This window comes from Mustela nigripes, chromosome 9 (genome assembly GCF_022355385.1).
Source record: "Mustela nigripes isolate SB6536 chromosome 9, MUSNIG.SB6536, whole genome shotgun sequence".
Taxonomy (NCBI): Eukaryota; Metazoa; Chordata; class Mammalia; order Carnivora; family Mustelidae; genus Mustela; species Mustela nigripes.
In genome coordinates, this window is record NC_081565.1 from 11,397,174 (window position 1) to 11,419,996 (window position 22,823).

General features: G+C 37.2%; 1 protein-coding gene across 3 annotated transcripts in view; it reads left to right on the forward strand.

The window, feature by feature from the left end:
* Window positions 1–22,823, forward strand: part of STRBP (spermatid perinuclear RNA binding protein) — a 146,157-nt gene that overhangs the window by 81,097 nt on the left and 42,237 nt on the right. For all 3 annotated transcript variants that reach the window (XM_059410851.1, XM_059410849.1, XM_059410850.1), the window contains exons 4-10: window positions 541–706; window positions 5,004–5,148; window positions 12,659–12,750; window positions 13,289–13,384; window positions 14,488–14,599; window positions 15,262–15,359; window positions 15,567–15,678. In XM_059410851.1, the coding sequence (XP_059266834.1) occupies window positions 541–706; window positions 5,004–5,148; window positions 12,659–12,750; window positions 13,289–13,384; window positions 14,488–14,599; window positions 15,262–15,359; window positions 15,567–15,678 (821 nt within the window). The remainder of the gene's footprint in view (window positions 1–540; window positions 707–5,003; window positions 5,149–12,658; window positions 12,751–13,288; window positions 13,385–14,487; window positions 14,600–15,261; window positions 15,360–15,566; window positions 15,679–22,823) is intronic.

Genomic DNA, 22,823 nt, shown 5'->3' on the forward strand with positions numbered 1-22,823 from the left:
TTTATCACATTGTTCTGCTTTCCCCATAAACTTTTGTAGATTCCTAGAATGATACAGCTAGAAGGGATGAGCTACGGCTCATGCAGCTAATGGCCGTTTTGCAGTTACGGGTACTGAGCCAGCAGGCACCCGTAAGAGTAGAGTTCAGGTCTTTTAGATTTCCACCCTGATGCTCTTTTTCAGTATACTTTTGGTGTTCAGGTTTCTCACAAATTTCTTTAATCACCAATAAAAAGATAAAAGATAAAAGAAGTTTAAAAATATTTTAAAAAATGTGTAAGGGGATATAGTACATATAGACCCTCGGAACAAACACATAGATGTAATAAAGAATTAAAAGATTTTTAATAAAGAATTAAAAGGAAGACGCTCCCTGTTCATTCCTTGGGGAAGACAGATACTTTATTAGTCTTAAAACTGAGACTTAAATTTTGATGTCTGAATTTATATACTTCTTATATACCCAGGAAGCCAAGTGATGATTAAGTTATAGTTTGGGAAATAGGTTGTAAAAGTAATCATTTAGACTTTTATTTTTAGGGATCAAGGTGGTCGGACATTGTGTGGTGTAATGAGGATTGGCCTGGTTGCAAAAGGCTTGCTGATTAAAGATGATATGGACTTGGAGCTGGTTTTAATGTGCAAAGACAAACCCACAGAGACCCTGTTAAATACAGTCAAAGATAATCTTCCTATTCAGATTCAGGTGAGTACAGTTTAATTGAACCTCTAGGAGAATTTGTAAAAAGGTGAAAGTAGGTAGCGACCTTGATGAAATTAATAATAAGGAATTGGTAATAGTAAAGGGTAGGTGCAGAAAAAGGGAATACTGCTACTCTGCGTCAGTGAACATCCATCACATCTAAAACAAACTTCTGATGATTAGTGCTCAGGATATATTTACTAGATGGCTTCCCCCCCCCCCCCTTTTTTTTTTTTAAAGATTTTATTTATGTATTTGGCAGAGAGACAGACATCGAGAGAGGGAACACAGCAGGGGTAGTGGGAGAGGGAGAAACAGGCTTCTCGGTAAACAGGGAGCCCAACATGGGACTCAGTCCCAGGATACTGGGATCATCATGACCTGAGCCCAAGGCAAACACTTAACGACTGAGCCACCCAGGCACCCCGAAGATGGCTCTTAAGGTATAGTCTTCAATTTTCAGGTATATCTTGTTGAGAGGCTTCATGTTTTTCAGACTAGGTCTCTCAGTTTTAAAAACTTCTGGAAGGGTTGGTATAATGCAAGAAAGATCAGAAGGAGCATAGACAACTAGAGACTTTCATAGGTGATAATAAAATTGAAAACTAAGTTAACAGTAACCCTTTCATCCTGTTCATAGAAAGTCACTAAAATTCCTTGTTCCAAACCTTTTTCCAATGGATGGTTTTAGAAAATTTTGATGTTGGCATGCTTTTTGGAGAATCCTGTGAAGGTGGATGGCTCTCCAGGGCTGAAGACAATGGTTTGGTCTGGGGCTGTGGCCGCCCCAGGACCTGGTCTGCCAGTCTGCTCCAAGGGCCAGCTGCATCACTAATTGGAAAGCTGTGATCACCTTCCAGTTTCACATGTGTTGTCTGTGGTATAATCAGATTGTAGCTTTTTGATGATTTCATATTGGTTAGTCCTTATATCCATGTCACATGAATAAATACCAGCCCTCAGGTGCCTACGAAGTCCTTTGAGTTGAATGTTCTCTTTTGTTGAATTTGTTTCTTTTATTTGTATTTCTTCTAAAAAAGCCCCCCCCCCACCAAATTATATGAATTCTAAATTTGTTTTTAGCTTTGTTATTGGATACTTTGCTTTCACATTTACAAGTTGATCTTCAAAACCATCTTCCTTTTTTAATCTATTGACACTCAGATTTGTCTTACTTGTTGACACATTTCCCTATATTGGTTTTTGGAGCGTTATATTTTCATTTTGCCTTAGATCTCAAGATACGGTTTTGTTAGTGACTGAACATACATTTGGCATTTCCATTTTTAGTTCATGAATGAAGAAATGTTTTTGGTTCTTCATAGGGTTAAATTGATTTCTCCTAAAAAATTATTTCAAGTCCTTTTGTTATCATTTGGGGAGGGAGAGTGGTGAGGAACATGGGATATAATAATAGAGCTTTTTTTTTAGAGACAGTGTTGGGGGGTGGTGAGGAGTGAGGGTGAGGGGAAGAGGAAGAGTGAGGGAGAGAAATCTTAAGCACAGGGGTCAGTGTGGGGCTCGATACCACAACTCTGAGATCATGACCTGAGCCAAAATTAAGAGTTGGATGCTTAACCGACTAAGCTACCCAATCCCTCCAATAGAGCTTTTAAAAAACAGCTCAATAACAGGACTTTCTGGCTAGCTATACTCTCTGTTATTAGAATGTTAATAAAATTCCTTCTTTCTTTTTTTTTTTTTTTTTTAAGATTTTTATTTATTTATTTGACAGAGAAATCACAAGTAGACACATGTAAGCAGAGAGGCAGAGAGAGAGGGAGAAGCAGGCTCACGATTGAGCAGAGAGCCCGATGTGGGATTTGATGCCAGGACCCTGGGATCATGACCCAAGCTGAAGGCAGAGGCTTAACCCACTGAGCCACCCAGGCACCCCCTCATTTCTGTTTTTTATATTGTTTTAAAATGTAATTTGTATTCCTGCTTTTATTACAATGAACACTGTTACTCTTAAATCTAGGGTAAAGTAATCCATGGAGGCTTTTCAACCATCTCACCCCTGTTTCTGCTCCCTGTAGTGAGTCCTGTTTCTTATCAGAGTGGTCCTATTCCTTACCTGTGTCAGGGTAGAAAAGGAGTTGAGAGCCAGGGCTATAAATAACAGAAGTTCTTATTCTGAAAATATATCACATTTCTCAAGTATTGATATGGGAGATTGGGCCAAATTTCAGTCTGCATTAATAGATCTTTCTCTGTGGAGATCAGAACTGTATAAACTCTGTCTACAGTTTTGTCTCCTTGGTGAGGGTCTTTATTTCAGGCCCCACGATTTTAAAATGTTCTTGTTGAGTTAGCAAGTAAGTGTTCAAGGGAAAGGACCCAAAAGAAAGTGCAATCTTTGTAAACCATTTTAAATTGGAAGAGACTGGGGCTTTTTAGGCAAGAGAAGACAAAAAAAGACACATATTTTTTGGTCTTTGAAGGGCTTCTTATAGAAGTTAAAAGAAGCCTGGGCTCTTAAGACCAGTGGTAGACATTAAAAGTATTTCACTTTATCATAGCCAATAGTTATCCAACCCTGAAACCAGTTGCTTTGTGTGATGGTTAGATCCATTGCTGTAAGTATTTCAGAAGAGGTATCCAAGTAAAATGGGGACATAATTGTATACCCATTTCAGATTAAGTTGTAAACATGTACACATATATGCCCTTATACATACACACATTATTATTATTAATATTTCAGAAAAATCTTTTTTTTTTTTTAAAGATTTTATTCATTTGTCAGAGAGAGAGAGAGCACACTAGCAGGCAGAGGTGGAGATAGAAGCAGGCTCCCTGCTGAGCAAGGAGCCTGATGTGGGACTTGATCCCAGGAACCTGGGATCATGACCTGAGCCAAAGGCAGCGGCTCAACCGACTGAGCCACCCAGAAAAATCATTTTAAGCGTGATTTCTACCTTTATTCCCTGCCTCTCTATTGTTTTCTTGGTGTTTGTATGGAAAACCGGTTTCTGATATGATACTATTTTATTTTCTTGTGAATCTTTTCCTGAGCACTTACCATAGCAAAACTTCCAGTAATCTAAGTATCTTATTTAATTGCTGTTGTACCATACCTTTTCTCTACACACTCTTTTCTAGATCAATTTTAGAACTTCCTTGAGCAAGCGATAAGGGTGACCAAAACCAAGAATCATTTCTAATTAGCCCAGAACTCATATCTGGTGATCTGCATACATAGTTGAAGATTTAGTCTGACTAATTCTCTGCTGGCATCTTTAATGTTACTTTAGTGTCAATGTAAACAGGTTTCTTCATTTTCTCTATATTCTAGTTCTGGTTTTTTCAGTGACTGTGTGTGTGGCCTTTTCCCTTCCCTGGTTTTCTTTATTCAAAATTAGGATAATGAATTTTCTATTTTGCTATATTTTTTGATATAAATGTTTAATGGTAAAATGCTATTTTTATGAAAAGGGCATTGAGTTCTTTTAATGCACACTGATATGCAAAGACCTAGTAGTGTTTCCATTCTATGTCAGGTAATAAATATAGATTTCACCACCAAGAAAGATCTGTGTGACTTACTAAACTAAATATTCAATGTATAATAATATTAAATATAGCTTAATATGTGATTCTAATTGGTGATTATTTTGTGGAAGGCCCTTAAATTATATATGTGTAATTATATGCTTAAAGAAGTACTGTATGTTTCCCTGTGGAGGTCAGGTGACTTGTCCCATGATGATAGGTCTCACTGGAGTGATCTCTGAGATCTACCTTTCCTTTGAGAAAGGAAGTTACTTGTTTATACTAATTTTTGAAATCCTTTCTCATTCTTTCTTACTTGATGCTCTTTAAAAATCTACATAATCTTATGTAAAAACCTATTAATCTTATATTTGGAAGTCCTTAACAAGTAGGAGTTCCTTTTGAGATAGTCTGGTCAAAAAGGAATTTGAGAGTATTCTCAGCAATTCATTATTTTACAGTAGCTCTCTGTAAGAATTTTAAGAACAGAATTTCACCCATTATCACATAATGATGCTGTTGGTATTTTACTTTCAAATATTAGAAAGAATGGTTTTAAAGATTGTTTAATAATTGTATAGAGAGTTGACATTATGGTTGCATTTTGAAGTGTGGAGAAAGATTTGTTCTGGTAAGTTGGGAGGAGAGAGAAATGTTATCCTTAAACTAAACTAGTTAAGGACTTTACTCTTTCAGCCTAGTATTATTAATAGTTAATAACATTTGAAAACTAAGCGGCAGTCATTCATTTTTTGAGATTTTAAAATAATTAACTGGTTGTTTTTGAAATCTTGGTGACTTTCAGAAACTCACAGAAGAGAAATACCAAGTGGAACAATGTGTAGATGAGGCTTCTATTATAATTCGGAATACAAAAGAGCCCACGCTAACTTTGAAGGTGATACTTACTTCCCCTCTAATTAGGGACGAATTGGAGAAGAAGGATGGAGGTACACATGTATATATTTTTGTTTTGTTCGCATAAGACCTCTCTTGAATGCTGTGTTAAGTGTACTTAATGGATTTAAGAAATGGTTCTGTCTTCATTCGTTTTTTACCACTCATAGTATTTTAAAAAGCTTTATTTCTACATGATTGCCATATTTTGCAAAAATGTATACATTTAAAATATATGTTAATTCAGAAACCTGTTGATTATCATGTTGGTCTTAACTCTGCTTTAATTTTTATACTATTATGGTGTTCTATTTTAATCTTTGTCTGTTATTACGCTGTTATTGGTATCAGCCGACTTATTCTGCGTAGTTTGGCTTTTAGGTCTGATTTTAGGGGCGCCTGGGTGGCTCAGTCGGTTAATCATCCAACTCTCGATCTCAGCTCAGGTCTTGATCTCAAGGCTGTGAGTTCAAGTCATGCTGGGCATGGAACCTACCTTAAAAAAAAAAAAAAAAAAAAAGCTTTACTAGGTCTGATTTTAGGATTAAATGTGGTCCAGAAGAATACTGTTTTCATATTTGCTCACTCGTTGTTTCAAGTTACTCATTTGTACCTTGCTCTTGACTTCTAATAACTATTACAACTTTGTAAGATTTATGCTTTACCTAATTGCCCATGTATAAATATGTTTTATAATGTAACAGATATAATTAGGGGATTGTTTTCTAAAAATTAATCTTCAGTAAATTTTTTTCTAGGAGGTTTGTGATCCTGTTAACATTTTGTATATTATATATATGGGAATTATGCTTTAAACTAACTTACTACTGAAGTTAAAAAGAATTCTTGTTTGGCAGTGTCATCCTCATAAAAGTAGAGTGAAAAATCTGTATTCAGTTTTGAGAAAGAATGATGGAGCTGAACTTCTTTATCTGGTGTTTTTATCCTGTTAAGTTAGCTTGTTTCTGCCTCTCAGTCCTATCCCTAGAAACACTTGCCACATGATATTTGTCCTGTGTCAGACCTTTGACCAACTGGCCCTTCTCTGTCATGACAATTTAGAGGCAGTGTGGCTTATCTGGGCCAGTGGGGACTCCCTGTTGCTGTTTTTTCATCACTAGACATTCAGCAAGTCCCATTGCTCACTCCCCTACCTGAAATACCAGTGCAGTAAGAAATATTGGCCAGTTTCTTCATTTATGTCAAATTGATGATAAAGGTGTAGTAAGAGACACATTAGTAATGTTAAGATTGAGAAATTTAGAGTTTGGCAGACGTGTCTCATAGAATCTTTTAAAGTAAAAGTGATACACTCCTTTACAGAAAAGTTTTTTGGAATAACTAAAATTAGCTCTACCATACCCAACAGATACAAAGTAGACACATTATGAGTCAAATTTTAAAGTTAAAGAGCATCCATCTGTAATTGGGCTAATGCCAGTATGGGTTGTTTTTTTTTTTGGGGGGGGGGGCTGTGTATCATATCTCTAATACCTCTGAAGAACCAATCCTAAGCAGCTTAATTTTTTTTAACAGCTTTATAGTTCACCATTAACTATAGAACTATAAAATAATTTCTGAAGTGTCAAGATAATTCTGTTAATTCTGATAAGCTGTGTTCTACTTGACTCTCTCTTTAGTGTAAAGTCAGCAACTTCCTAGACTAGTTACAATTATGGGAATTATTAACAATTATTTGAGTATAGAGAGATGAGAAAAAGACAAATCACCAAAGACTAGACTAATTCTACATCTGTTTGTAGCTGTAGGCATCTCTTCTGTTATTTCTTTGAAAATAGTGAGAGGACATCAGGCTTCTTTTTTCCTGTGGTTTTGTATGCTTATGTGGGATTAGGTAATAGTTTTCTGTGATATCCTTAAGCTTGGTCTGTTGCCTCTGTAACTTTAATTTCTGCTCATAGAAGTTGGAAACAGAGACTGCACTGCACTCTTAGTAGAAGACTAGTTACTGTAAAATACTCTCTGTTCAAGGTGTTTGTATTACTCAAGGATCCCAAGACCCCTTTTTTGAGCTGTAACCTCCCAGCCCTGTTGAGTCACTGTTATCTTTTACAATCTGTGCATTTTGTCTAACCTAGGCTTTTTCAAAATGCTTTTTGATCTGCACTGCCATTTTTGTGTATTCCTGAGCAACTTTTATGATCCAGCATGACTGAGCATTTGAGACCTAGGCTTGTGATTCTGTAGGACTTGTTTCTTCCTACCGGACAATTCCTCTCACTTTGATGCGGTTATTTTCAGCTGCATGGGTGAAAGTACGGGATTCATTTGGGTTCCAGGAATTTCTAAGACTGGGAGATATCCCTCTTTTCAAAATCTCCACTCCCTTTCTTTCTCAGTATTTAAAAAATATGCATTGTAACTCTCTTTGAGGAGACACTTTCCTATTGAACCGCAACAGCTCCCCTCCCTGCAAAACAAACCAACTTTTCACAGTACATATACACTTACATCTTTCTCTTCCCTTTCTTCACTTGGTGCATATTTGGGTAAAATCTAAAAAAGGGGAAAAAGCGTGGTTGCAAGCAGGGAGAACCAGAGGACTGGGGCAGCTGAGAACATCAAACTTAACCCCTAAGGGTTGTCTCTGCAGAAGTAGGTCTAACTTGTCATTCAGACTGCTACTTAAATTTTCAGTGGCCAGAGTATATAGTGAATCTCTTTAGTATTGCTTACTCTTTCACAGGTAAAATCCCTCCCGTGCTGTCAGTTGTCTTGCCATATTCCAAACCTTTACTTCAAGGCCCTGTAAAATACCCGTTCCCCATCACTATATGCTTCCTGTTAAAGAAGGGATAGGAGATTAATTGGGGCGCCTGGGTGGCTCAGTGGGTTAAGCCGCTGCCTTCGGCTCAGGTCATGATCTCAGGGTCCTGGGATTGAGTCCCGCATCGGGTTCTCTGCTCAGCAGGGAGCCTGCTTCCCTCTCTCTCTCTCTCTCTCTGCCTGCCTATCTACCTCCTTGTGATCTTTGCCTGTCAAATAAATAAATAAAATCTTTAGAAAAAAAAAACAAAAAAAGAAGGGATAGGAGAAGAAGCACTTAGCGCCTGGCAGTTAGGAGTTCGATTCTTAACTCCATTAGGTACTCATGCTGTGTGATCTTGACAGGTTTCTTCATTTTTAAACCGTGGATAAGAAATACTTTAGAAAGGTGTTTGAGGTCAAATGACAGAATTTATATAATGTGACCTGTACTATACCTAATTTGCTCAATTAATAGTGGTAGTGATAGTTACATTTACTCAGCTTATACTAAAAAGACTCCCAGTGCAAAGTCATGTACTAAAACTGCCTTCACTTCATAACAAGAATAATGAGTGCTTGGTAGATCTGAGGCACTGAACCTAAACACAGATAAATTATTCAACATCCACTGAAATGTAGTATTAGAATCAGTATACTGTATTTGCTGCAGTGCTAATAATGAGCTAATTTGTTATATACTTTATGATTCATCAAGAGGTGGGTATGTTTTTCCCTACCCACGTCCTTTATCCCTAGGGCCTAGAATGGTACCTAATACACTGTGGGTGTGCTGCACCCCTGCAAAAAAAAAAAAAAAAAAAAGTCTGTTAAATGAATTTTTGTAGCCAGCACATTACCTGATTAAATAGGACTGTGTGGTGTGTAAGAAGCTTTAACAATGGGCATCTTGATACTCAAGCAATGTATATTGAGGATTTAGCTGTGTTAAAGTATTTTATAACTTACTATGTTAGAAGCATTTTCTTATACATGATTTAACCTTCACAGCAGCCCTATGAGGTGGCTATCTGCCTTGCTTGATAAATGAGGAACATCTCAGGTTTTACCGAGCTCCTCCCACTCTGAAGTCCAATGTGCTGTCTGCTCCCATTTCTCTCTAGGACGAGTGGAGGAGCCTCTTAGCTGATAGAGTTATTCTCAGCCTCACAGGGTCTCAGCTTCTTTCAGTGCTTGTGATTTTAAGAAGTATGTTTGCTACGAGGGTGGTAAGTTAGCTATTATATTTACAATGCAATTCGAAACCAGGTGGATAGGGAACCTACAACAAGTCTTATGGCTTAGGCTAAGTAAGATGAACCTCTGTCCTAAGTACTGAGGTAGATTTTTAGGGGTTCACAGAGAATCTGCTCAAAAGTCCCGTTTCACATACTGGTGCCAGTATGAACTTCCAGTGTGTCTTGGCCATTCACTAGCATGAGTTCTGCAAAATGGAAGTTCTCACAGTCCAGAGATCACAACTGGGATTATAACGATGCTGTAGGCTTTATTTTCCTGTCTTTCCCAGCTGCTAGACCCGCACTATCCAGTGCAAATCTTTAGCCATTATCTTTCCAGTGGCTGGCTGCCTGCTGAAGCATTGAAGAAAAGTCATATCGAGTGGTGTTTCTACCATAAATTAGGAAAACAGTGCTCTCTGTTTTACCTAAGTGCTGCATTTACCTGTCTGCGTTATTGTGGCCTAATGTTTTGCATGGACAGTGGCTTGGTGCCTAGTATCTGCTCTTCACAAAGCCTCAAAGGAATTGAGAGAAAGGGCTGCCAGGATATCTTCAGGCTTACTAGAAAATTCTGTCAGCATGAATTCAGTGGCTCAGCTACGTCCAGATTGTCAAGGAGGCCATTATGATAACCCAGCTCAACTATTTTACCTTTGGAGAATCCCGGTTCCTCACAAATAACTTTCATTTAACACAGTCATGTTCTGGCTTTTCCCCACCCCATCTCTAGACTAGCAGTTTGTTAACAGAGAGCTAGCTTGCAGGTAAAGGGATTGAGAGAAACTGACCAACATTTCCTGCAGTACCGTATATTTCAGGTGGATTTCTGGTCACTGATCTAACCTCTAATCAAATAAGCAAAGTTAGGCATAGTAGACTTGTGTTCCAGTGCTTCCATTGTTCAGAATGTTTCATGTGCCTTCATGCCCTGATACCAGGTTCCTGAGCAATAAATTTTTAAAAGCTGTTTTTCTTTGCTTTTGGCATTTTTGTCACTTCTCAAGCCCCTCCCCTCAGCTGTTTCTCATCTGTTTTACTGGACACTGTAGGAAAATGAAATGGCTCACAGTTTCATTGTTTTTAATTTGAAGACTCCAAATTCAGAAAAGTTTTGCTTCTCCACAAAATTGAAACACCTTTGTTAAAGTTCACACAGAATGTTAAGCTTGAGATTTTACTATGAAAAGCAGCATTGTTTTTCCACCAAATGTCCCATAAAACTATTATTTTTATATAAAGCAAATAGGCAAGCAGGGCTTGCAAGCAAGCATTGCAGTGCCATATGAATTTACATTGTTTTAAAATAAGTAACTTTGAAGATAAAATGAGATGAGTTATTATATTTCTTCTGCTGTTTCCCACCTCATGAATATTGAAACATTCTGGATCTTTGGACTTTTTGACTACGAGAGCATGAAGAAACATGGCCATTCTGGTAGTGATGTAAAGGGAGTCCAGGGCAAGCCTTCTGTTCACTGCCTGTGCCTTTCATCTCTTTTTAGCAGAATCTATTGCCTCCAAATGTTGACTGTCTGTAACAAGATGATACCTATTTTTTTTTTTTTTTTAATAAGAGTTTGTGATGAAAATCTGACCTTAGGAATGAAAGAAGTTACCTAAATATTTTTACTGTTGTCCCCCTTTAAAAATATCTGTGTTGCAGTGGGCATTATTTGCAAGCTGTGACCACTGGACAAAAATACCAGAAAGGTCGAAAAGACCTTTGGTTTGCCTTGTCTTTTCCTATGCAAATTTCCGCTGACTCACTCCTGTCTTCCATTGCCCCCTTTTCTAACACTCCTGCTAAGATGACTGAGTAAAACTTATCTTGCCTTACTTTTAACTTGAAGTTTAAAGTCTCAAAAAATAAGTACATTCCATGTTTTTTCTTGAGATTACATTACTTAGCAGTCAGTCAACCTTTGTCATATCTAACTTTTAGGAGATTCTAATCATTTATAGGAGTTTGTTTTATCTGGTACATGAGCTTTACAAAGATGCTTGTATTGACCATAGTTCTATTAAAATGAGTTAATTGTATGTTTTACGTTATTAGAAACAGAGTTAAGCAAATCCGGGAACTAGATCCTCTCTGAAGTAAATACCCATAGGATATGGCTACATATTCATAATATATCTATGTTTATAAATTACATTAATAGGTTTTTTTGGTTTGTTTGTTTGTTTTGAGGGTTCACGTTTTATGAGTAAAATGGGGCAGTGAAATGAGATCCTGTGTCATGAACTTGTGGGCAGAGGTTAGAATGTGAAGCAATGCAAGTATCTGCTGTAGAGCTCACCTGGTCAGAAAATAAGTGTGTAGCACTTCAGCCTTTAGAACATTGCAGCCAGGGGAGAGAGCCACGGTTTGTTCTTTCATCGATCTGTTTTCTGTTGGGCATTATGCCTTTGGTTTCAGTTAATAGAATTCTGTCAATTAGAATATGAGGAATCCAAAAAGTGTCAGTGGTCTTGTATCCCATTTAAAAATATTTGCAGTGTATCAGTTGGCCCACACAAACCCTTCTGTGACTGTTAGGATTATACTAGGAAGAAGTGTTGGATGGGCTTTCCTACATCTAAGAGTTCTTACAAGGAAATGGCGAATCTGACTTAAATGGATTAGACAAAGAATTATCCCTCAGGAAATATTTGTATGTTATACATTATAAATAATTGTACCAATTTTGCTTAAAAGCCTAGGAGTTTAGAGGAGATATAAATTTGATGATCCATACTTGGATTTAGTTTCCTGTGACATCTTCTCAGATGGGGATATTTATCATTAATCACATGTTTGAATTCTTTTACTGCTCTGGGCCATCTAATCCAACTTTAAAATGTTAAGGCAAGTCAGATAACTGTAATTAGATAGTATTCTTTGTTGCCTTTTCTTTCTTTTTTTTTTTTTAAAGGTAGATAAAACTTGAAATATTCCAATGTACTTCATTTTTGTAGTTGTAACAATTTTGTTTTAGGAAAGAAATAATGAGAGAATTTAAGGTGACATTTGAAGAGTTCTCATCAGTGGAGCAAAGTATGAGTTTATTTAGTTGTAAAAAAATTAGATTCAGTGTATTCTTAGTAAGTCTCAAGTTATTTACATGAAAGTGCCCAGTTTCTCTGAAGAACCTGACCAGCACTTCCTCTGTAAAGGAAAGTCGTTATTGCTCCTGGTCCCAGATTTGTGCTCTTTGTGCCCCACCAAAGGCAAAAGTGCTATGTACCTATTTTGTGCCTCTGTAATGTTATACACATGCTTAATAAGATCCCAGATTCTATGTAGCAGTGGTTATGTATTTGTTTACTGAATGAATGCTTTCGTGCTCCTGCCCTACTTGTGCACAGAACGGCTCTGATGACTGTTTACTTAAGGAATCATTGTGCACGTAATTTAAGAAGAAAGCAACAAAACAAAGTTAAATCATGAAATCTTCTGGGAGTCTTATTAGTTCACTCGGATGCTGCTCTTCTTTTTATTTTTACTGTTTGGTAATTTGACAGGAACCCCTTGGTCAAATTGTATCTGTCTTTCTTTATTCCATTTTCCTATTAGAAAAGGTTGCGATGAAAGATCCTCCGGACTTATTGGACAGGCAGAAATGCCTGAACGCCTTGGCGTCTCTTCGACATGCCAAATGGTTTCAGGTTGGCTTTTTGTTATTATTTTATTGTTATTGTAGCCTTGTGCAGGTTTCATTTAGAACACCTGCCGCTTAATAATGGTTTCTGTGCACGTAATGTATAAAATGGGGTGCTTTCTACCTGGTAGCATTATTGTAGGAGTAAATGAGTTAATTTAGGTAAGGTGCAGAGTATAGCTTCTACTACAGTTAATGATGTTTAATTATCATATATCTTTTTTGGCTTAGTACTCTGAATTTCAAATGATGACTTATAAAATACAAATAGGGATAAGAAAAGAGAAGATAGATGGTTGCCCAGAATGGGATTGCCATGAGGCTATAAAAGCTCTTTCGTAATATGCTTCCTTTACTTTAAAATCTGCCTTTCTAAGACTACAGTTCTTCTGCTTTTAATAACTTAATTTTTTGGTGTGCTTGACAACTGATGACTGAGTGGCTGATTAGTATTCACTTTAAAGAACGTATCCATGATCCGTGTACTTAAAAACCAGAAGATTGGTTTTTCAACAGGGATATTGGAATCATTTTGTTTGTTTTAGGCAAGGGCAAACGGATTAAAATCATGTGTAATTGTCCTCCGCATTCTGCGTGATTTGTGCAACAGAGTTCCCACATGGGCACCATTAAAAGGATGGGTAAGTACTTATGGTTAAAAGCAAATTCTGTAGCCGTAGTTAGAGGAAATTACATGTAGAAATTACATGTTACTGTAGAATGGCTGCATTCTGAGTTAGGTGTGCATTATCTTTTCTCTAGAAAAATAAGTACATCTTTTTAATATACTTTTTTTACACATATAACCTGTCTCTTCTACCTCATTATATTCATATTGACCAAAAGGTTCTATACCTTTTAGAAGTGACTCTGTACTGATGGCTGATTACTATTCACCTACTGCCCGTGAAAGCCTCCTTGACTGGCACATTTCTCTCTCAGGGCTACTTCCATTTAAAATAAAAATTACCTGATATGCCAGGATATGGCTCCCATATCTCTTTTTCTTTCTCTTTGAGTGTAGACCCTTAAATATAAGTTTGTTTTAGTAAGTAGAGTTGGGCAAATAGTACACTTAATACAATTGTGGATGTGTTTATAATGTATATTGCAAAACTTATTTCATTTGGAAATTATTATGCTTGGCCCAGTCAAGACCACAGTGAAGAATGTTATAAAACAAAGCTATAAAGGGTCATTTTAGATTAATCTAGCCATTATTTGGTATAGTACATGAGTTTTTAGTTTATTAGCTATCGAGATTTGGTCTTTTGTTTATTCTAATAGTACTTGGGGCAGGCTGTCTGAAGTGAAGTTGTAGGTGGTTTGAGTGCTTCCTAGGTTAAGTAGGAGATAGGTGGGTTGGGTTTGAACATTGATTAGTTATTAGCTATTACTAACTTAGATGAAAGCTTGTTAAATATTTGTTAAATTAACTAAGTGATCACAGTTTCTTAATTGATCCTTTTAGGTTAACCAGAAACAAAGTTTTGGTAACAAAATGTCCTCTGAATATGTTATCTCAAAAATGATCTGAATATGTTATCTCAAAAATGATTGATTTAAAAACTGTGGCTGGAATGAAAGTTGATAATCAAGCAGGAGAAGTTTAACTGGGCCTTAGATATTAAATTGACTTTCACCTTTTTTGGCCTCCATTGTAGATAGAAATGTCAGCTCACATTTAACTGGAATCCTTTTAACACTTGGTGCATGTACTAATTTGTAATTTAATATCTTCTAGCCACTAGAGCTTATATGTGAAAAGTCTATAGGTACTTGTAATAGACCTTTGGGCGCTGGGGAGGCCTTGAGACGAGTAATGGAGTGTTTGGCATCTGGAATACTACTTCCTGGTAAGGGTTTCAAACTCTGGAGGCAGAAGAATCAGAAACATTTCATTTTAGTTTATTTTTTTAAAATATGTGCTAAATTTGTCCTCTGCACAGGAAAATGATGTGTAGGTGGTGTTTTGCTTGGAATGTTAGCAACTAGAATGTTTGAATGTTAGAAAAGTGCTATAAAACTCCTTCAATAACTGTAATTTATGTTTTATATGTACTAACATAAAAGGAACTAATAAGATATTGTGTCTGCTATGAATTTGCTTTACCTAGAGCTCTGAATTTGACAATGTAGATGTTTGGTTAAAGTGTTTGAAGTTCATTCTGTTTGCGGTCTGGTGTTTAATTTTGAAAAATTAAATTTGGTCTTATTTTACATACATAATCCCTTTAAAGATCTGGGATGGTTCATCATGCTGTTTCTAAATTCTCAGAGTAAGACCCAATTTTGTCCTTAGATATGCAAGTGATTTCCAGTAAAATAAGGACATTTAAGTGTTAACATATTGAAAATGAGTGTCCTTTTTATTCCATTTAATTGAGCAGACTTTTAACCTAGTTCCTCAGTTTTTTTTTCTTTTTCTCACCATTCTTTTTTCTCTTTTGTGTTAGTTCATGGAATTCTAAACTCAGTTCTAAGTGGTGCTTGTGTCTTTCTTTTGCCTTTGCCAAAGGGGGTCCTGGTCTACATGATCCTTGTGAGCGAGACCCAACAGATGCTCTCAGCTATATGACCGTCCAGCAAAAGGAAGATATTACCCACAGTGCACAGGTAGAAGATGGGGCATGTCACAGTGATATGTTAGAGTGAGAGATCATAACTTTATTTTCTGAATCATTTAAACACTTTTTTCTTGGCTGTTATTAGGGCTTTTGTCATCATAAGGATAACATTTAATGAGTGTCTTTTTAGTTATGTGTACTAAAGACTTTATGAATGGCCACTGAAATTTGAATAAATATAATCTTTTGTCTTTAGCATGCACTCAGACTATCAGCCTTTGGCCAGATTTATAAAGTGCTGGAGATGGACCCCCTTCCATCTAGTAAGCCTTTTCAGAAATATTCCTGGTCAGTTACTGATAAAGAAGGTGAGTGTTTTATTGGGAGTGGGTGTGGTCAGTGGTGGAAATGGTCATGGACTGCATCTGTTGTTAGAGTGGAGGGAACTTTATTGTTAATCCAAGTTGTGTATTGCTTTTCTTGCGGACTTTCTTTGCTTTTCTCCCATCTAACATCTAAGAGCTTTTCTCCCATCTAACAGCTTAATACAATTTATTCTTAGTAGTGACAAACTCACTTAGCTATGTTGCCCAGATTCAGGTCTCTCCAGTTTATATTGGTTGAAGGGGAAAAGATGAGCCATAAGCCGAGAGAAGATGTTATCATGGTCCCTGACCAGTTAGATCTTTGTCATGCTTGGAAGTGTTATGTAACTAAGAAAGAGAAAGATCTAGAAGAGGAGAAAATTATACTGGAAAATTCAGAACTATTCCATTTGACCTAGTCTGTCTGAACTCGCAGTTTCAACAGAGTATCATAGGCCTTGGGGTCTGTATGACCTTGGTTGGTTCCAATCAAAGCTCTACTACTTACTAGGTTTAGGCCTTGAGCAATGGGTTCATCTCTCTCTGGGGATATTACCCCCACTTCATTGGCTGATGTCACATTAAAATGCCCAACTCAGTGCCTGGACTACAGTAGATACTGAGACGTGAATCACTTACTCACCTCATTGTGCACAATACACGTCCCCTTACCCTTCCCTTATTCTTGTTATGCTAGAAAGTGGGATGTTTAACACAAGTTACTCTTTACCTGGGACTCAGCCCATCTCCCATAGTAGATATTATTCTAATAATTTTTATATGACAAAAGTAGTGCAGTGGCTTACTCTATCTATTTAGGCAACAGAATTCTGGTGGGTTGTAGGTTAAAATACTTTCCAGGGAGTCCACAAAACCAAAACTGTTTCTTGATAATAGTAAGTCTTCTTCCTCTTTTTTTTTTTTTGTCTTTTCCATTCTTTGTCTCATGAGTGTGCACAAGTTTCTAGAGGCTGCATGTGACGTGTGATAGCATCATCACTCTGGCGAATGGAATGCTTTTTTGTGTAATCCTATGTTGAAATTGTTTTAATTTTGAATATGCTAAATATTGATAGATATTACCCAAAAAACAAAGCTCTTCGAGTGTTCAGTAATTTTTTAAGAGGATAAAATGATCCTGAGATTAAGAATTTGAGAATCACTGCCTAATGCTGTAAACTTCTCAGGGGTAATGAATTCTCCAGATGCTACTACGTAGCTTAAAAACCTATGCTCAGTAAGTATTTGTGGAATGAAAGCTACTTTCTTCCAGAGGGTGCTCACACAGCAGCAAAGATTTTTTTTTTGGCGTGGTGGGGGGCAGGGATGGAGGGGGCAAAGATTTTTTTGAAAATGATACACATAGCCATGTGACATTAAGCACTGTCTGTGATTGAGTAAAATTTTCAAATATTTATAGAGATTCTTGTGATTGGTGTAGAAAATTTTGTTTGAATCATTGAGTTCATAATAGCTCTTTTGGTTTTGTGTTTTTTCTTTCCTTAGATAGTAAAAATATATCTACTGTTGCGTGGCTTAGGTTTTTTGTTGTTGTTATTTTGTTTTAACTTTAAAGGTCTTTTTCAAAAGTTAGGAAACTGCTGATCTGTCAATTTATAGCTTAAAATAGAACCAGACTGTCAGTGTTTGTATTCAAGCAGTATCAACTACTGAAAGCCATGAGCTGGGCAAGTCACTGACCACTCTTGCCTTAGCTATAGGAGGAGGGGACCATGTCCATTGCCTCCAAACTTTATGGCATTGTTCCTTATATCTTCATGTTTTTAGTATCTCGCTTCCTAACATTGGCATTTAAACTTTATTCTTGTAATTCTTGGTGATTTCACTATGCACTCAAATGATTTTTTTTCCTAAAATTTTGACTTCTTAGTTCCCTGGTTTCCTCTTCGACAAATATGTTTTCTTCTATCCTACCTCAGTTACTCATACTGTGGACATACCCTAGACCTATCCTCAGTAACTCTACCCTCTCCATAATCTTATTTTTAAAAATACCACTTCTAACTGCCTCTTGTCATCATCATTCTCTCTAGAACCCTTACTCCAGTTCTCGAGCCTTCCTGCTGATTCTGTTACCTTTTCATAGTTTCTCAACTTCCTTGTGTTCCCTCTTCTGTCCCTTCTCTGCTTATATTCCATGGTCCATCATTATGATGACTTCCTAGCACATGCGTTCACTTTCTCGAGCTTCTCTTCCTGGCACAGTTCTGACTCTGGGGAAATCTAACTCTTTGCCTGGACCAGGATGTTGAACATTGTTGGAGGAAAAATACAGTCATCTTGACTTTTCCCTTTAGGTCTCAGGTGTAAATAACCTTAAGTAGACCGTTTGTGTTGTCCACCAATCCTCCTGTAAGTTCTGGAATTCTCCAGTTTTCCGAGATAACTGTTTTACACCTTTTCTCATTCCATACTTCTCTTCCAGCACTTCACTCTCATCCGATGATCTTGTTTGCTCAAAGGACTAATATATTTGGATAAGGTCCCTTGACTGTGATAGACTATCCAGGCTCTTAAGACCAATCTTTCTACTTCTCTATACATGGACATTATTCCAGCAGTTCTCTCTTTTCTCACCAGCATCAACTCTTCCCTTTCTGGTGGATCATTCAGTATAAAAACCCACTGTAATGCCTCCTGTTTGAAAGATGTAACTAAGGGCGCTTGAGTGGCTCAGTTGGTTAAATGTCTGCCTTCAGCTCAGGTCATGATCCCAGGGTCCTGGGATTGAGCCCTACATCAGACTCTTTGCTCAGCAGCAGTCTGCTTCTCCTTCTCCCCAGCCCCTGGCTCGTGCTCTCTACCCTGCTCCAAATAAATAAATAAAATCTTTTTAAAAATTTAAACATGAAACCAAACTCCTCCCATCCCCCCATTTTGTAGTTTCCTCCAACCGAGTCCCATTCTCTGCTTCCCTTTATAACCAGAATTTTTGGAAAGAGTAGCGTATTCTTTCTCCTTCCCTTCACTCACTCCGTTCCTTCACTAATCAGGCTTTCTTCCTCACCACTCTATCAAAGTCTTTGTTGTGACCTTCATGTTACTGGCACTCAGCAGTTAGTTTTCATCTTAGCTGACTTTTTAGCCACATTTGATGCAGATGAACACTTTTTTTCCTCCCCAATTTTGTTACGATATAGTATGTATACAGAAAAGTGTAAAACGTATCATTTAGAAAATAATGATTAAGGGGCATGTGGGTGGCTCAGTCTTTAAGTGTCTGCTTCAGCTCAGGTCATGATCCCAGGGAGCCCTGCATTGGGCTCCCTGCTCAGCGGGAGGCCTGCCTCTCCCTCTCCCAATCTCCCTCCCTGTATTTCCTCTCACTGTGTTGGTCTCTGTCAAATAAAGAAAATCTTTAAAAAAAAGATAAAAAAAAATCACATGCAGTCACCAGCCTTGTTAAGAAACAACATTGTTAGCTTCTCAGAAAGTATCTTCTTGTCTCTCTGTATCACCTCCCTGCCCCTGAACTAGTAACCATTCCTGACTTTTTGATAATCATTTCCTTGATTTTCTTTATAGCTTTTCCACCTGTGTATGCTTTCCTAAACAGTTTGATATTGCCTACAATTTTATAGAAAGGGGCTCAAACTAAGTTTAATCTTCTATGATTGGCTTCTTTCTCTTCCGTATTGTTTGAGATACATTCATGTTGCTGCATGGAGCTAATGTTTGTTCATTATAGTAACTGCACAGTATCCATTATGATTGTACCACAACTAATCCATCTACTTTTGCAGGACATTTGGATTCTTTTAATTTTTTGGCATCCACCTGCAATATTGCTTTGAGCATTTTTATATGTGCCTCTTGGGGTGGATATCCAGGATTTACTGTAGGCTAGCATATGGTTTAATAAATAGTTATATATATATATATATATATATATATATATATATATATATATATATTTATATATATATATATATCAGTTTATACCTTGACCAGCAGTGTGTGAAAATTCCTGGTGCCCTATATCCTCAGCAGCATTTAACATTGTCATACACTTTTTCTGACATGAAATACTACTACTCATTTGACTTCTAGGTCATTATTTTCTCTTGGTTTTGTTTGTTTGTTTGTTTTTAGCCACAGAACCATTTCCTCAGCTTTGTTGGCTTTCCCCCATCTTCCTGATTTCTGAATATTTGAGTGTCGCAGAGTGCAGTCCTCAGAGTATTTATCTTTATTTAACCTGATTTTCAGGTGACCTCATCTAGTCCCTTGTCATGAAATATATATGTATCTCTACTACCAGCCGTAGCCACCAGCCTCTGACTGTAGACCCAGATATCCAGAGGCCTCTGCAGTATCTCCACATGGATGTCCAAGAGACATCTCATAGGTGTCTAAAATCAAAATTCCTGTCCTTAACCCTGCCTCTGATCTGCTCTTTCCATAGTTATCCCTGTCCCAGTCATTAGAAACTGTGTGCTTAGGTCAGACACCTTCACCCTTAAATCCTCTTTTTCACTCTGTCCAGATCAGTGGCAAATCCTTTCTATTTTCCTATTTTCAAAATATGTCCAGAATTCAGCTGTTTCTTTAGCTCCTTCACTGCTCGTCATCATCTCTTTCCGAATTATTGCAATTATCTTTCCTATCTGGTCTTCCATCTTCTGCCCTTGCCCTTGTTGTCTGTTCTCAGCAAAGCTGTAGGTCTTTTTTTTTGTCCCCCTTCTTAACATTTTATTTGGAAATAATTACAGATTCACAGGAGGTTGCAGACGGTACAGAGAGGTCACCATGTTCCCGTCACCCAGTTTTTCCCAGGTTATATCTTATGTGACTAGAGTACACTATCAAAACCAAGAAATTGATACTGATATATTTTATGCATTTTTATCACATGTGTAGATTTGTGTAATCAGCGTCACAGTCAAGATGCAGAACTATTTCACTACCACCCTGATCTCTCTCATTTTGCTTCCTTGTAGCCACACTCAACTCCTCTCCTTAAGCTGTCCCCAAGCCCTGGAGACCATGCATTTTTCTCAATCTCTATGATTTTGTTATTTCAAAGATTTTATATAAATGAAGTTCTACCACATGTGATCTTTTGAGAGTGCTGCATGCCCACCCCCACTCCAGCCCCAGCCTAATTTCCTTATAGTCCATCCAGGTTATTGTGTGTATCAGTTAATTCCTTTTTATTCTTCAGTAGTATTCTATGACATGGATGAGCCAGAGTTCGTTTAACCACACACCTGTTTTGGACACCTTGTTTGCATCCAGTTTTGGGCTGTTACAAATAAAGCTGCTACAAACGATCTCTTGTAGATTTTTGTGAACAGTTCACAAAAACATAATTTTTGTTTCTTAGATTAGCCAGCAGTTTTCCTTTGTTGTAATGTTTTGTCAAGTTTTGGCTCTAAGATTATGCTGGCCTATAAAGTGAACTGGGAAGTGTCCATTCTTTTTCTATTCCTTGGAAGAATTTGTTGAAAATCTATGTTATTTATTCCTTAAATGTTTAGAAGAATTTATCATTTGTGAGAAGGTTTTATTTTTATTTTTTTAAAAGATTGTATTTATTTGACAGACAGAGATCACAAATAGGCAGAGAGGCAGGCAGAGAGAGAGAGGGAAGCAGGCTCCCCACTGAGCAGAGAGCCCGATGATGGATTTGATCCCAGGACCCTGGGATCATGACCTGAGCCAAAGGCAGAGGCTTTAACCCACTGAGCCACCCATGCGCCCCTGTGGGTAGGTTTTAAATTATGCATCTAGTTTCCTTAATAAGGAAAGGGCTGTTACCTTCTTCACAGAATTTTGGTAAATTATGTTTTTCTAGGAATTTGTCCATTCTACCCAAATTTAAAGTTTATAATATAGTTTATATGATTTTATTTTTTTTATTGTCTGCAGTATCTTTAGTGATGTGCTCTTGTGTACATTTTACACCTCCTCTCTTTCCTGATCACACTCACTAGAGGTTTATCAGTTTTATCTTAAAAAAAAAAAAAAAATCAACTTTGGGGATGCCTGGGTAGCTCATTTGGTTGAGCATCTGACTCCTGGTTTGGGCTCAGGTTGTGAGATCAAGCCCCAGTCAGGCTCTGTGCTCAGCAGGGTTTCTGCTTGAGATTCTCTCCCTCTCCCTCTGTCCACCCCTCTTCCGCCCCTCCCTCTGCTTGCACTCGTATACTCTCTCTAAAATAAATAAATAAATCTTTTAAAAAAATCAGCTTTGGCTTTGTTGGTTATCTTCTGGTATATGCTTAAATTCTATTTCATTCATCTGTGCTCTTATTCTTTGATTTTCCTCACTACCTTCTTTGTTTTTTGTTTGTTTTTTTGTTTTGTTTTGTTTTCTTTAGCTTTTTGAGATAGCTGAATACATTATTAATCTCTTGGTCTTTCATTATATGTACTACTAAGGCCATAAATTTTCCATTATAAGTCCAGATTTATGTGCATTACACTTTTTTTTTTTTAAGATTTATTTTAGAATGTAGGGGGAGGGGCAAAGGAAGAGGGGGAGAGAATCTGAAGCAGACTGAGCGCAGAGCAGATGGAGGGCTTGATCTCAAGAATGAGATGTTGACCTGAGCTGAAATCAAAAGTTGGATGCTTAACTGACGGAGCCACCCAGGCACCCCGTGTTACACTCATTTTAAAAAAAGATTATTTATTTATTATAATATTATTAAAATAAATTATATTTATAATTTATTATTATATAATACTATATAATAATTATTATATTTATTATAATATATAATTTATTATATATTTATAATTATAAATTATATTTATAATTTATTATAATATTACTTATTATTTAAAGAGAGTGAGGGCAAGAGGGAGCACAGAGGGAGAAGGAGAAGCGGACTCCCTACTGAGCATGGATCCTGATGTGGGGTTCAATGTGGGGCTCCATCCTAGGACCCCAAGATTATGACCTGAGCCAAGGGCAGATGCCCCACTGACTGAGCCATCCACATGCCCCTACACTCCTTTGACATGAGTATTTTCTTTTTTCTTTTTTTTTTTTAAGATTTTATTTATTTATCAGAGAGAGAGGGGGGGGAGAGAGCAAGCACAGGCAGACAGAATGGCAGGCAGAGGAAGAGGGAGAAGCAGGCTCCCTGCTGAGCAAGGAGCCCGATGTGGGACTTGAT